This window comes from Tinamus guttatus, unplaced genomic scaffold, assembly GCF_059628265.1.
Source record: "Tinamus guttatus ecotype Peru unplaced genomic scaffold, ASM5962826v1 Tinamus_guttatus_pri_ptg000602l, whole genome shotgun sequence".
Taxonomy (NCBI): domain Eukaryota; kingdom Metazoa; phylum Chordata; class Aves; order Tinamiformes; family Tinamidae; genus Tinamus; species Tinamus guttatus.
In genome coordinates this window covers 518192-533046 of record NW_028289136.1, presented here as the reverse complement: position 1 = coordinate 533046, position 14855 = coordinate 518192, and the positions used below count along the sequence as shown (strand labels likewise).

Genomic DNA, 14855 nt, shown 5'->3' with positions numbered 1-14855 from the left:
TTGTGGATTTCAAGGAAACACAATGATGTGTTTTTCTTCAAAAAGTTGAGCACATCTTCTGTGAAGTTAACTTTGCCAAACACTGGTCTGGGAAAGGCACCTTACATTGAAATACAAAAATGCAACAACATATCCTTTATTCTGGTTCTGACCCGTGTTCACACCTTATCTGATTCCACTTTGTGTTTGTTTCCAATTAAAAAGAGATAATTTATCCACAAAATGTTTTTATTTTTGTTTTTTAATATTTGTTGAGCTTATTTAACTGATCAAATTCAACTGGATCTGTTTTTTAGATAACTGCTTACTCTAATGCACATAGTCAAACAAGCAATTTGAAGAGCTGACAGTTATTTCTATGTCCAAACTTTAATTTTATTTCCTCCCCAATTGATGGAGTAAAGCAGTCATGTGCTAGGCAGAAGAAGAACGTATATAATAACTGCCTGTATTTCTGAAACTTGTAGGGGGTGGGGAGAAAAGTCACTTGGCTTTCACCCAGAACATGTGATAATCAGATTAGTTGTGAACTGTATTTTGTGTGTAAATGTGCCTGGGGTAGGAATGGGGAAGGATATCACAGGGTGCACACTAAGAGAAGCCAGCAGTGAAAAGCTCCCTGCAGCGTGGAGAAATTTATTCCGTGAGCAGGACATTGGAAGAGGCTGGACGGAGCTCTTCATGCACTGAAGCGAAACGCCACCAAAGTTCTCCTGCTGCCCTATAAGAATGTCTCTGCTTGCGATGGGTTTCCTGCTAGGGATCCTCCAGCTTTGCACGGGGCAGTTCCCCAGAGCCTGCGCCAACACTGAGAACTTGCTGAGGAAGGAGTGCTGTCCTCCGTGGGATGGGGATGGGTCCCCATGTGGACAGCTCTCCAGGAGGGGCTCCTGCCAGAGCATCCTTCTCTCTCAAGCTCCGCTGGGGCCCCAGTTCCCTTTCTCAGGAGTGGATGACAGAGAGGACTGGCCCTCAGTGTTTTACAACCGCACATGTCAATGCAGAGGCAATTTCATGGGATTCAACTGTGGTGAGTGCAAGTTTGGTTTCTCTGGAGCCGACTGCACTGAAAGGCGAGTGAGAACAAGAAGAAACATCTTCCGTCTCAGCACTAGTGAGAAGGACAAGTTCCTCGCCTACCTCAACCTGGCAAAGAGCACCCCCAGCCGGGACTATGTCATTGCTACTGGTACTTATGCTCAGATGAACAATGGCTCCAACCCCATGTTCCGAAACATCAACGTGTATGACCTCTTTGTGTGGATCCATTATTATGCTTCTCGAGACACACTCCTAGGAGGGTCAAATGTGTGGAGGGACATCGATTTTGCTCATGAAGCCCCAGGGTTTCTGCCTTGGCATCGTGCCTTTCTGCTGCTCTGGGAACGTGAGATCCAGAAGATAACAGGTGATGAGAACTTCACCATTCCCTACTGGGACTGGCGAGATGCTGCATTCTGTGAAGTCTGCACCAATGAATACATGGGTGGCAGACATCCCACCAACCCTAATTTACTCAGCCCAGCATCATTCTTCTCCTCGTGGCAGGTAAGGACAGATTGAGGGGAAAGGGAAGGGGAGAGTTGCTTATGCTAGAATCATCCCGATTTTAGATGCTTAAGTGAGGTGCATAAGGACAGAGCTGAGCCGTGCTGGATTGCCTTAAAATTCCTGGAAAGAAAGTAAGCATTTCCAGAGGGGGGAAAAAAAAAAAACAACAGATTTTACATTGATTTAATCATCATTTAGAGCTGCTCTGATCTGTTTCTCTATCTTTTTGTGACTGTAGTGCTTATCAATTTAATTAAAAACCTAAAGCTAGGCAAGCTCACGTGTCTGCACAGTGGGTCTGCTCAAGGAACCAGCTGAGATAAAAAACATAACTTTTTTCAGCCAAGTCATCCAAGAGTTAAAAAGCATGGAATTAAACTTGTCTAGTTTCTGATCTTCCAAAATAACGCAACCTTTAGAGCACAAAGAAGTCTGTGCTATTCACATCAGTAGTTCAAACAAAAAATAATAAGTAATCTCTTATGCTCAGAGATAAAGTAAGATTAAATTTACAAAGTTTATTAAGAAGTAAACTCAGTAATTATTTCTGCTGCTTAAATGCAGTGCAAAAGTAGTCTGTGTACCATCTGAGATCGTGCCACCTTTACGAATTTGCATAAGTGATACGATATCAGATAGCTGAACAGCTTTCTTCTTACACGGAATGCCCCTCATTAGAGTTTGTGGCGACTTGCTCACAGTCTACTGTCTGAAATACAATGACAAATTTCTCTCAACTTGCACAGACATACTCCACCATGACAATAGCAACAGTCCCTTCTGGCTTTGAAGTCTATGATTATGTTGGTGTAAACATAGTATTGTTCTGCTTATTTCTGTAGTATCTTCTTAAATGAAGATTGGACAGTTTTAGTCATTTAACGGAATTTGAAAGAAATACAAGCTCCAGCAGATCTGCAATGCTTTGGTATTACAAAGCAGTGAGTAACTGGAGTTATTTGGCTGGCTAAACTGGATTTAGTCATCATTGATGTCCTCTGAATAATATAGGCTGGGCTTATACCTGTCAATTCAAACATTCCCAATATGTTCCTGTATTCAAACAGATCTGTTCCTGGATATTCCAGGACATGAATTTTGCATGTACCAATTAGTTTTCTTCCAGGCAAGGGAGAGCTGTTAAAATAATCCAGGATCCATTTCCAGCACATTGCATATAGCCCCGCTTTTGGGAAGATTAAGGTTTCACTAGCATAGACACGGATTATTTCATGTCAGTTTGCCTCAGTACCCGGGAATGTTCCTGACCACATTTAATTTACTATATAGATGTAGCCATGAAGCAGATATATCCATGGATATGTATATTGATCCTATATTCAAAGGGTCTGTTTATTTCTAACAGTATGAATACGGATCACATCTATTAATTGAATTAGAATGCATTTACAGAATGAAATGATTCTGATGCTCTGCCACACTGAATGAAATAGTTACATGAAATTGCATGAAAATGGTACAAGTGTTAAGGTGGAATAAACTGAAACTAGAATTGGCTGGTTACCTGGGTCAATCAAGTGGAGCTATCAATGCAATATACTGGATATGCTAACCAAAGCGGAGGGAAGCAGATAGGACCAAGCAATTAGAAGTATAATATTTTATAAGAGCACAGCAGGGATCAGATAATATGTGAATTTCACTTTTTCAAAGGTATTATAAGCATATCCGGATTCTTTAAATTCCTCCATCCTAGCAGTACATAAATACTACTTAATCAAGTGATGCATATATTTAAGAAACAGACAAATTTATTGCAAAAGATATATTCAGAAAATAAAACAAAAATTTATGAATAAGTTTCATTAAACAGATATTTCTCTTACTTCAGAAAGCACAAAAAGTGTAGTCAATACAGTTCCTTGGAGTAGCACAAAATAAGAGATCAAACTCTTACTCCAGAAAATCAAAAGAGAACAAAAATAACTTTAGCTTCAGCCAGAAAACAGTCATAGATCTGCTGCAGAATATGCTGATTATCCAAGCTTTGTAGCTAAACAGAAAGAGAGGAGAAAAAAAGAAAAAAAAAAAAAGAAAAAAAGAAAAAAGATGTTCCAGAAATGTGAAGGAATTCAGACTTTTAATAAGCATGCAAAATAAAAAGAAGAGGGTAAGAGAAACCTTTTGACTAACACATCTATAATAAAGTATCCTTTTCAGAATGTAAGGCTCTTTTCAAAGCGTAACAAAGTAACGCCTGCTATATTAGTAAAAGTCAGAAATAGATTTGCACAGGAAATAGTTATGGATTTATTTTTAAAAGGCACAGTGCCTATTTGCAGAACAGCATCTTGTTGGTTTTTTTAATCCCTAAAGAAAGGAGAAAATACTTTATGCCATTGAGAAGTTGCCATGGCAACATGGATACCCATGAATATATGCTGAAATTTTAGCTTTCCCTTTAGTTTTTTCAACATGATGCTGCAGCCACTTAGCTGAGTGGATTAGCTGTCCACTTTCTTCTCACATTTATTATCTAGTGAAACTTCTGATTCTTGCCTCTGTTTTTAAAAGAAAGACTATCAGGAAACTAGTGGTTTTGTTTCCTTGCTTTGTTCCTGCTTTAGTGTGGGTAAGAAGGATTTTCTTATGCTTTCAGTTACTTGTTTGTGATGACTCAAATGTTGAATACAGGTTTATTTAGGACTGAATGACACCTTCTAATGCTTTACCAATTCTGTGATACCGTATACACTTCCAGCAAGCCAGGTGGAAGATGGAATTTATCCATGATATTTTGAGATTTTTTAAAAATCCATTTCTATAATTATTCAAGATAACAGATTGAAGAAATTACCGAAGTCAGTGAAATTACCAATCCAAACAAATCCTCTGCAGATAAAAGCAGAATCTTTCAGATTTTGTTGAGAGTTAACATTAAAGGTTTGTGTTCCTCCCTGCTTCTCTCCTCGCACACACATACACACCTCCACCTTACTAGATACTTCATGAATAAAATAAGGCAATAAAATGTAGGTGTAGTTGCAGGTTTGCTATTGTGGCAAACAGGCTCCTGACTTTAGGTCTGAATTTTCTCTCTTCTAAAAGAGCAACTTGAGAGGAGTAATTGCAGAGTGTGGAGGGCTGCTCCTCTCAGCAGTCCTGGTGTAAGCCTGGAGCCAATTCTTTGTTCTGAGCACTGAGAATTTCCCTCAGCACTTAATTCTGCATTGCCCTGAAGAACCACTTACAAATGCAAAACTGCTATCAAGGGGAAACAATTTACACAAATATAAAATTGGTATAATGCTCCTGAACGAAAAGTGGTAGTACTTTAGATCCATTACCTGAAAATATGTCTTCATAAGAAAGATGAAATTTGATTATTTAGATACTGTTATTTAATTCTCAGCACAGTTTATTGGGTACTGAATTGTTAGCTGAATAGCCTGAGAGGATCAGTCAAGGAGCTTGAGAAGAGGGACACAGGTTTATTTACAAGATGCAGACACTTCTGTATCTTGCTCAAAATCATAAAATAGACATCTGTGATGACATTAGTAATCCTAAACTCTTTTCAAGACTTAGATATTCTCACAAAACACACAGTAGGAAAGATGCTGCTTCCTCCAACCAGTATCTTTGTGGTGGAAGAGAGGGATGTAGGTTCTGCTTTCTCCTCTGCCCCAGGGAATTTGACTCTTCACTTTTTATTTCTCAAATAGGTGCCCCAAATGAGAAGGAATTTCTAGGAAAGGCATCCCTGATATGTCTTTCTGATGCCGTTGTTATTCAGGCAATGTTAAATGTTGAACATGTTTCAAATTTTCACTTTCTGTGACATTTGAGTCTTTTTGCACATCCAGCCATATTTTTCTTGTGCCTTTTACCTATAACTGGGGGAGAAAGCACTTACTTTTCTAACAGTACTGATGTGGAGATAAATATAGGTCCCATCTGTTACCTCTGACTTCTATGTCAACTTTTGCTGATGGCTCAAAGGCTTTGCAAGTGTTAGAAAATACCATCCGAACCCATTTTGCAGGCTCCTAATCTATGTGTTAGCCAATGCTTTTAACATTGGAGACAGCAGCGAATCAGCCATAGCCCTACTTCAGTCTACTAGTGGATGCCTGTATATCTCATAAAATCAAAAATATCAAAAAACATTTAAAAATAAATAAATAATATAAAATTGTATCTTATAAACTCAAAAACAAAAGATCTGAGGTTTTTTTGTTGCTGCTGCTTGCAGGTTTTGGTGCCAGCTACAGATCGGTAAATTAAAACACAACAGCCAAAATGGAGTAGGCAACTACCAAAGAAGACTTGATGAAGATTAGCTTCCTAGTGATTACATATGTTTACACAGATTACAAATTTGAAACATTTCCTATTGCAAAGACATAAATCTCCACATGCCAAAACAGAACCATGTCTTTATAGCACTTCCTGAGGAATCAGAATCTATGCAAAGGAGAGAAAGACACTTGGACTTCCCCAGTCTCTTTATGTCACTGTAATCTCCAATTCCAGCATTTTCATGGGATCACAGGTGACTGAAAGCATCAGTGTATCCTCTGGTTGCTAGGCTGTTATCTAGCATACAGCAGTGATTGCTCAGGAGTTTTGCACTTTGAAAAAATAATCAGAAGTATTTATAATTAATGGCTACAGAATTTCATAAAAAATGGAATTTGCTGGTAATTCACCAAAAAAGCAAACCTTTGAGGATTTGTGGCAGACGTGGAGACAGCAGCACTAAAAAGGTACAATTTGGCAACAGGAAGGCAAACCAGAAAGTATTAATGAATATCTCAGCAATAATTAATAATAACTGAATTTCCCACTCCATCCCAGTGCCATTTTAAGGTGCTGAATGGGATGTAAATGATTCCATAACTTTGGGCTACCTTTGAGCAAAGAGATGAAACTCAGCTAGGTTTTACTGAGGGCTGAGAAAATACCTTGAAGGTTCTGGTCTTGTTTCAGTGCTAAACTTGAGTGTAGGAGCTGTCCCGGTTAATACAAATGCTGTGAGGGTCACAGAGATAACTTATGGCCTTATATATGCAAAAACGTGGGTCTTAGAATTTCTTCAAAGTTTCACTTTTCAAATTTTGTTTTATGCAGTTATTTGCCTGTTTTATCTTTCCAGTTCTGCTAATATTCAGAAGTACATGAAGAAGATATAAATATGCATAGTATCTTTAAAATCCTTTGTTCTGCTACAGACACAGCACCTTTTACAGTTCTGTCTGTGAAAACAAGCTCCCCAAAGCACAGCTTGTTCTGCTGCAGATCATTTGTTTCCCTTTCTTTTTTCCCTTGTATTTTCCTAGTTTGGTGAGTAATTGGTTTCTGGATGCCATTTGAGTAGGATTAAATTATGCCCCTAATGCAGCCAAAAGTAAAAGTTAGACCCCTTTGCAACTGCCCTGTGTTTTAAATCAGGCTTGAGGGCAGCACTTCAATGCCTTTCCGATCACGTAGGTGAGCATAAGTGGAAAAAAAGAGCAGAGGAAAGTGGTGAAACAGTGCAAAGGCTTTTTTGGCCCTGGGATGTGACCCAGGGTGCCAGTTCACACATCTAGACTTAATGTAGGAGAAATATGTAAGATACAGAGAAATGCCATCACCCAGGAAATGCCCCATCCCAGCCCTCGGGAGAACTGGGATGTGTCCAGCAGACTAGCAAGGACAACCATGCGGTTGCTCTGCCTGTCCTTTGAACCAGCTCTTTGAGCGTATGTTAACCCGGGGCATAATAGTCTGAATATATGCATTTGTAGTCTCTGGACTCGTGGTCCATGGGCTCAGAAAAAATGCAGTGCAAGGGATCATCTCTAAAAGGAAGCTGTGTGCAGAAGTGCAGATTAACCTTCTGCATGCCCTTCCTTCACTAGGAAACTGGGGAGCTTCAGCTCAGCTTGTGACTGAGCGACTCTTCCAGCACTTCTGAAAAATATTCATCACCTCTTCCAGGTGTTGCATTTATTGCACATCCCTGCAAGCACCGATCTAACAAGTGCAAAGCAACCCGAAAGGATTTGCCATCCGAACGCCCAGAAGCTTTGCATTTAAAAATAGTAGATAAAGGATCTAACCCTGCGGATGATTCCTGTGCTTTCTTTGGGTTCAGGTGCTGCTCCGCTCAGCCTGTTACAAACTTAAAGGCAAAAGGGTTTCCTATTTGCAAAAAGGTGCGAGACAGCAGCAGCGCTTCCACACATTTGCAGTCTGTTTTCTAAGAAACGATACAAAGAGCCGTGCAGAAGAGCTCAGCTGCAGTGCGCTGAGGGCTGTTTTGGGGAGCTTCCAAGGGCAGGAGCGATGCTGCGCATTCTGGAGTGCCATCTACTGGCACTTGCTCTGTTGTCTGCTTACATAAGCTTGAGTTCAGAGAAGCTGCCTCAAAATTTCCCTGGACCTCGTGCATTTACACACACTCAAGAGCAGCTTCTCAGCTCAATTTAAGTATTGACTATTGTTTAGGGCAAGCAGAAAATTATTCCAAAAAAGAGAACAAAAAAACTGTGTGTTTTAACAGTATGTTTCTAGTAAAAAATCTATTGCTGGAGTGAAAAGAAGGCAATCATATGACCCATTTTACATACATTTATAGATCAAATCCAAAAAGTCCAGTAAACCATTTAACTGACCTGCATGCTGTTACAACTTACATCTCACAAGACTGATAAAACAGAAAATAATAACATAGGTAGAGAGCCATAATTTGTATTGACTAAATTGTACCTTTTTGGATAAGCATAGAGGCTACTTGTATGACCTGACTTAGTTTAGACCAAAGTTTACATTTTCATTCCTGTCCCTTATGTTGGCATTGCGTGACTATGTGTTACCAGATGCCCTATAGCATCTGTCTTCTGCTTAGGCTACATTTAGTTAGCAAGTTAATGAAGGCTACACTGAGACATAAATAGGAGGAAAAAAAAAAAAGAAAAAAGGAAAAAAAAAAAAAGCTAGCATTCTCTCCATTTATAAGCCTCAGAAAACTGCATTGCAATAAACTCCATTAGAACTCCATTAAACAAAACAATAGGGAAATGTTCCTCTTTTTTAACACACATTTAAGCTCATACTTAAAGATTCCTTGTCTAAATAGCAAAAAACACCCCCTGATCTTGAACATGTGATTCCTCTTTAGGATACACTATGGATATATCCCCAGGGCAGTAGACAGAAGGATGAAAGGACAGAAGATGGCCGAGCAGAAAAGCCAGAACAAGCACTGGATAAGACTCTGAAAAAACAGAGCTGGGTAGAGAGTCTACGTGCGTTAAGTCTCTGAGCAGAGAGACAGACTGGGAAATGGGTTGAGATCCACCACCCAAGGCACACTTCCTTCTTGACTAGTGCAGTTGCTGATAAATAGGACTGAGCACTTTTTCTGCACACAAAATAACTAGAGTATCTCCTTCACACTGAATCAACCCCCTATTTTCTCTCCATCTGGAGCAACTGCAAGCTCAAGAACTCTTTTTTATTATGAAGAGAAAGCAATAATAAAAGCTATAGCTCTGCTTTGTGTTTATGGCTGCAAGTCTCTCCCTGTTGCTCACTCTCCCTTCTTGTGGGGCTTGTGAAAAGAGCCTCTGAGAGGCATAATCCTGGCCCAACTGGTGACCCTCAGTGGGGTACTGTGTTCTGTGCACGTGAAGCTGTCCTGGATTACTCCTACCTACAGCTACCAAGGGCACCTCAGTAGTTTTAACAGACCATGGCAAATTGCAGTTAATAGAATGGTCTTGAAGGATAAATTTTTCTGATAAGCTTTCTTATCTCCTGAAAAAAAAAAAAAGAAGATAATTTATTCATGCGATTCATATTCATGGAAATCTTATCGTATAAGAATGCCAGATTCTTAAGAACTCTAACTACATTACCAACTATGTCATACATTTTCTGTGAATTGGTGGTCAGATTGCTTAGAATAGGACTCATCTCATCTCCTTCTAATCATTTAAAAGTTAGTTAGGAAACGAAGCAAGTTGTTTTAGTCAGTAGAGACACATCCATGTCTCCAGGGCATGATCCTACCCTAATGCAGAAGCAGAGCACTGAGTTAGCTGAATGCTCTTGATTTTTCTTCCTTTAACAACGATAGTCCAGAAACAGTTTCTGCATTGAATTTTTATGCATCTCCTTTTGTTAGCTTAACCAGTGGAGAGAGTTAGGTGCCCCAAAATATGGATATCTCACTGATTTAGGCAGGCTGAATCACACTCTGGAGATGCCTTTCCCTGTCTATTGACTATAGAAGTAGAGCCTAAAGGGTTACTTCAGTCTGACAGTTTGTACACAGCTAGTGCTGGCAAAATGAACATCCCACTCACTGCCTTTACAAATACAGAATCTCATGTTCTTCACTCAGCAAATATGATTGCTTTCACTCACCTTCTTGTTGAAGCCCACGAAATAGGAACACAGCTCCAGAATGAAAGATGTCGCTAGGCTTCAGTTATGTGTTCTTTGCTACAATGCATCACTGCATATTGAGATCTGTTCTTTCTCCATTTAATGTTCTAATTAACTTCTTCAATTACTCAATAACTGCAGAAATGTATTTGTGTTTGAGTTTTTTCTTCGAAAAAGACAAATAAGATGCCAGTATTGGTTCAGATCCCCAGCATCACTTTAGGTACATGCGGAACAACTTCTGGAAGTTCTGAACCACTGTTTGTTCTTCATAGACTCATCAATTGTGCCACTCGAAGGGCCCACCAAAACATATAGTTTGATCTTCTGTATGCCACTGTGTCATTACATTTCCTCCCTCTTTCACCTGACTCCATGTCAGACAGGTTCTTGAAGATGAAGTAGGAAGGAGAGCTAGTACATGTGCTAACTCCCAGTGCATTTACTGAACCAAGATATATAAAGATACCACATTTTTATTTCCATCACTTTTATTGTTAAGTGGGGCTACAGTGAGAGCTACTGTAGAAACTTTCATCAGAGTGCCAACATCCTCAGACAATGAGGAAGTTAGTTATTTAATTAAAGACATTAAAAGACATTGAAAAAAAAAACACAAGACATTGAACATCAGCTTAGTAATATTGGCAGTCCGTGTGGGCACTTTCAACCCATGGCAAATGTGTAGGAGTTTGACTTAGCTGAAATTACCTTACTATTACTTGAAGTTATATTGCACTACCTTGCACTTTCAGGGCTCTCAAATTGGACTAACAGTTTCCATAGATAATCTGATAAATGGTGATTTTGTTGTGCCATGGTAATTGAATCTGCCTGTGAACCCAGAATTTTTACATAAATCATTCTGGATTCTGACAATATTTAATATCTGTATCTATCTCTACCCAAGGCCCTTTCCTAATACTCATCAGCATGGCATCCCAACCCATTTTACATTCATCCTCACAACATTTCTGTGGGATAGAGCAGGGTCTTATCCTTTTAGCATCATCAAGACATAGTGAAATTGAGCCCAGTTAACCCAAGAGAGCATGGACAGACACTTTCAAAACAAAAGATGATGTGTCCTTTTCCATATCCTAAGATAAGAGTTCTCTCCTTACAGTGTGCACATAAAATCTTGCAATTATGGCTTTTTTTTCTCTTCTAATCTTCTATTAAATATCCTACCTTATGTTAAAATCATACACAGAAAAAAAATAAATTAATAGCTCTTCTTATAACAAATATTCCATTGTATACTTACTTCATTTATTTTAAATTAATTAATATTTTTCTCTACTTTTGTCTTTTATAACCACCGCAACTCTGTTAACACAAAATGTTTTACATAGGTAATTTGTACTCGATCTGAAGAGTACAACAGCCAACAGGCTTTATGCAATGCCACAAGTGAAGGGCCTATCCTGCGAAATCCTGGGAATAATGATAAATCAAGGACACCAAGGCTCCCATCTTCAGCTGAAGTTGAATTTTGCCTCTCACTGTCTCAGTATGAATCTGGAACCATGGATAAAATGGCCAATTATAGTTTCCGAAACACTTTGGAAGGTAAGGTGTTTTATTTTACTATGTCATTTCTATCTGTAAATTGTTTCTTTCTGGGATTCAAGCCTTGGACAGTTTGAGATCATTGCATGAAGCACAAATCAGGGAAATTCTGTGCTTCCTTTTAGATTGCAACATACAAGGAGGATCACGTTAAAGGAATTCAGTAAGCAAATCTGTACTATAGACTAGCCTCAAAATTAGGAGATTGTGTTCTGCACTAGTCAGCACTAGGCACAGCAAAGAAATGAAGCACTACATAAAGTGAGGTAGTCTAACACTCTTATTCACTTACGCAGGATTCTAACCATTGACCATGTAGGCTATAGAAAATAAGACCTTTCATGTCCTTTCATAAAGGGGAGTTATCTAACTAACCAACATTTCTGAGTCTTGTTAAATTGATAGTTACCAAAAATACTGCTTTCCTGATGTGCCATATGTCTGGTGTATATGTACTTTCATGAATTTACCAGGGAATTTTGATTCCAAGGCAGCTTAGAAGGGCCACAACAATATAATAAAAGAGCTGATGTGATGACAAGAAATCAAAGCCTGCAACATTCAGTATTATACTGTTCGTGGTGTGGGATGCCATAAAATCTTCTCAGGTAAAAATGTGAATCAAATTCTACTCTAAAAACAGTGAAGAACATGGATTTGTCTGATGGAGCCACAAGAGTTTCCAAGCACTGATCAGCTCCAGCTCCAGGTATATATAGACCTTTGAAAATGGGAAACAAATGAGGTTTGGGGGAAAAAAAAAAAAAGAAACCTTTTGAGTAGATACTTTAGTGGGGTTTTTTTTAGTAGATGAAGAGTGAATATTTTGAGTAGATATTATTTTAATCCTAAAATCATAATCAGTGCTTTATCTGATTAATATATCAAACCCCTTCTTCAGTGCTGTGCCTTTATCACACTAATTTCATGGCAAATGCCCACAGCCATAACTGAATATCCTAGCATGATCTTCCAAATACATTATTTGCTTTTCATAGACTCATAGAATCATAGAATGCTTAGGGTTGGAAGGGACCTCTAGAGATCATCTAGTCCAACCCCCCTGCATACGCAGGGACACCTAGAGCACGTGGCACAGGACTGCATCCAAGCGGGTTTTGAAGATCTCCAGAGAAGGAGACTCTACAACCTCTCTGGGCAGCCTGTTTCAGTGCTCTGTCACCCTCACTGTTAAGAAATTTTTCCTTAAGTTCCTATGGAATTTTTGATGTTTCAGTTTCCGGCCGTTTCCTCTAGTCCTATCAGTGGCCACCACTGAAAAGAGACCATCCCCATCCTCTGCACTCCCTCCCTTGAGGTATTTATATACACTGATTAGATCCCCTCTCAGCCTTCTCTTCTCCAGTCTGAACAGGCCCAGCTCCCTCAGCCTCTCCTCATAGGGCAGATGTTCCAGGCCCCTGATCATCCTTGTAGCCCTGTGCTGGACTCTCTCCAGCAGCTCCACATCCCTCTTGTACTGTGGAGCCCAGAACTGGACACAATACTCCAGATGTGGCCTCACTAGGGCTGAGTAGAGGGGCAGGATCACCTCCCTCGACCTGCTGGAGATGCTCTTCTTAATGCAGCCCAGGATCCCATTGGCCTTCTTGGCCACAAGAGCACACTGCTGCCTCATGGTCAACTTATCATCCACCATGACACCCAGGTCTTTCTCTGCAGAGCTGCTCTCCAGAAGGTCGGTCCCCAGCCTGTACCGGTGTCTGGGGTTATTCCTCCCCAGGTGCAGGACCTTGCACTTGGCCTTGTTGAATTGCATGAGGTTTTTCACCGCCCAGTTGTCCAGTCTGTCCAGGTCCCTCTGGATGGCAGCACAGCCCTCTGGGGTATCAGCTACTCCTCCCAGTTTCGTGTAATCAGCAAACTTGCTGAGGGAGCACTCTGTGCCTTCATCCAGGTCATTGATGAATAAATTGAACAGGACTGGACCAAGGACTGACCCCTGGGGGACCCCACTAGCCACAGGCCTCCAACTAGACTCTGCACCGCTGATCACCACTCTCTGGGCCCTGCCATCCAGCCAGTTCCTAATCCATCTCACTGTCCACTCATCTATCCCACACTTCCGGAGCTTGCCCAGGAGGATGTTGTGAGGGACGAATTTAGTTTGAATTGCAGCAATACCGCATCTGAAAAGACCTTTGGTAGATCAAATCTATCTTCAGATGAGTTCTGCAGTTCTGTGCAATAATCCTTCAGAAATGGAGTGGTTATTTGTCTTTCTCCTAAGTGAGGATATGAAGTTTTAGATCATCACCATCATTATTTGGGGTCCTGCAATAGCTAAGCCATGTACAGGGCACGGGTCACCCCCAATAGGTTATAGACTATTTCTTTGCAGCATAACTACCATTCCCTTCATGTGCTTCCACAACAAAATCTGTTTCCAGTCATTGCTCCATATGGCTATCCTATTGCTAACTTTTGTGCTATCCTTTTTCATAAGTGACTTCTAGCAAAAGCTTAAAACCTTTGATTTCCTTCTACATATATATGTCTTTTGCCTGCATATGTATATGTATTTTTGAATTACTTCCTTATTCTAAGTGTAGTATACAAGAAAGTAAGACATTATAATGGCTTCATAACCATGCTTTTCTTAGCCCAATATGCCACAAGGCTTCTCAGCCTTAAGTGTCATTATTTTCATTAGCATTAGTTCTCAAAATATTGTCAGGGTTGGATCTTTCTGTATGTTCTCAATTCATTAACAATTTTCTTAAGCTAGTGAGATGCATGATTAACTTTAATACAGCTAGCTTGCTGAACTAAAATAATTACTGACAAGAGGAAGAGCAGGACAAGAACCATATTTTTTCCAAAATCTATTGAGCTGCTACAACATCACCTTCAATGAATTTCTTTTCCCATTTTCCTCTTTTCTCTTTCATTAAAATAGAAAAGGAACAATGATTATGAAATACAGAAAAATTCAGAACAGTAGATAAATTTATCCATTAAATGGAGTGAATCCATTCATGCGTGGAAAAAGAAATTACATAGGATGCTGTATACTACATGTCTTCTGAGTATTTTGAGAAATTTTCTACTCTAGTATGAATCTTATCACTTTAATTCTTATCCATTTCCTGCGTCCAAATTCCTGTGTAACAATTGAACTTTCAAAGTTCAATTTGAAGTTCAGTTTTTGAAGGATATTGGATCAGGATGAATCATCTCAGAGAAAACTGAATGTAAGTTTCTAGAGGAAACTTGTTTCCTTTCTCTCTTTTCTCTCTCTTCTTTCTCATTATCTTTCTCTCCATCAGAACATTTTGGTCAATTCAGTAATTGTTGGAGTGGAAGCCCAT

At 39.6% G+C, this 14855-nt stretch overlaps 1 protein-coding gene across 1 annotated transcript in view; it reads left to right on the top strand.

Annotated features, from left to right (window-relative positions):
• Positions 1–729: 729 nt before the first annotated feature.
• Positions 730–14855, top strand: part of TYR (tyrosinase) — a 48922-nt gene continuing 34796 nt past the window's right edge. Inside the window, exons 1-2 of the mRNA XM_088534983.1 lie at positions 730–1548; positions 11307–11523. Of these exons, the coding sequence (XP_088391109.1) occupies positions 730–1548; positions 11307–11523 (1036 nt within the window). The remainder of the gene's footprint in view (positions 1549–11306; positions 11524–14855) is intronic.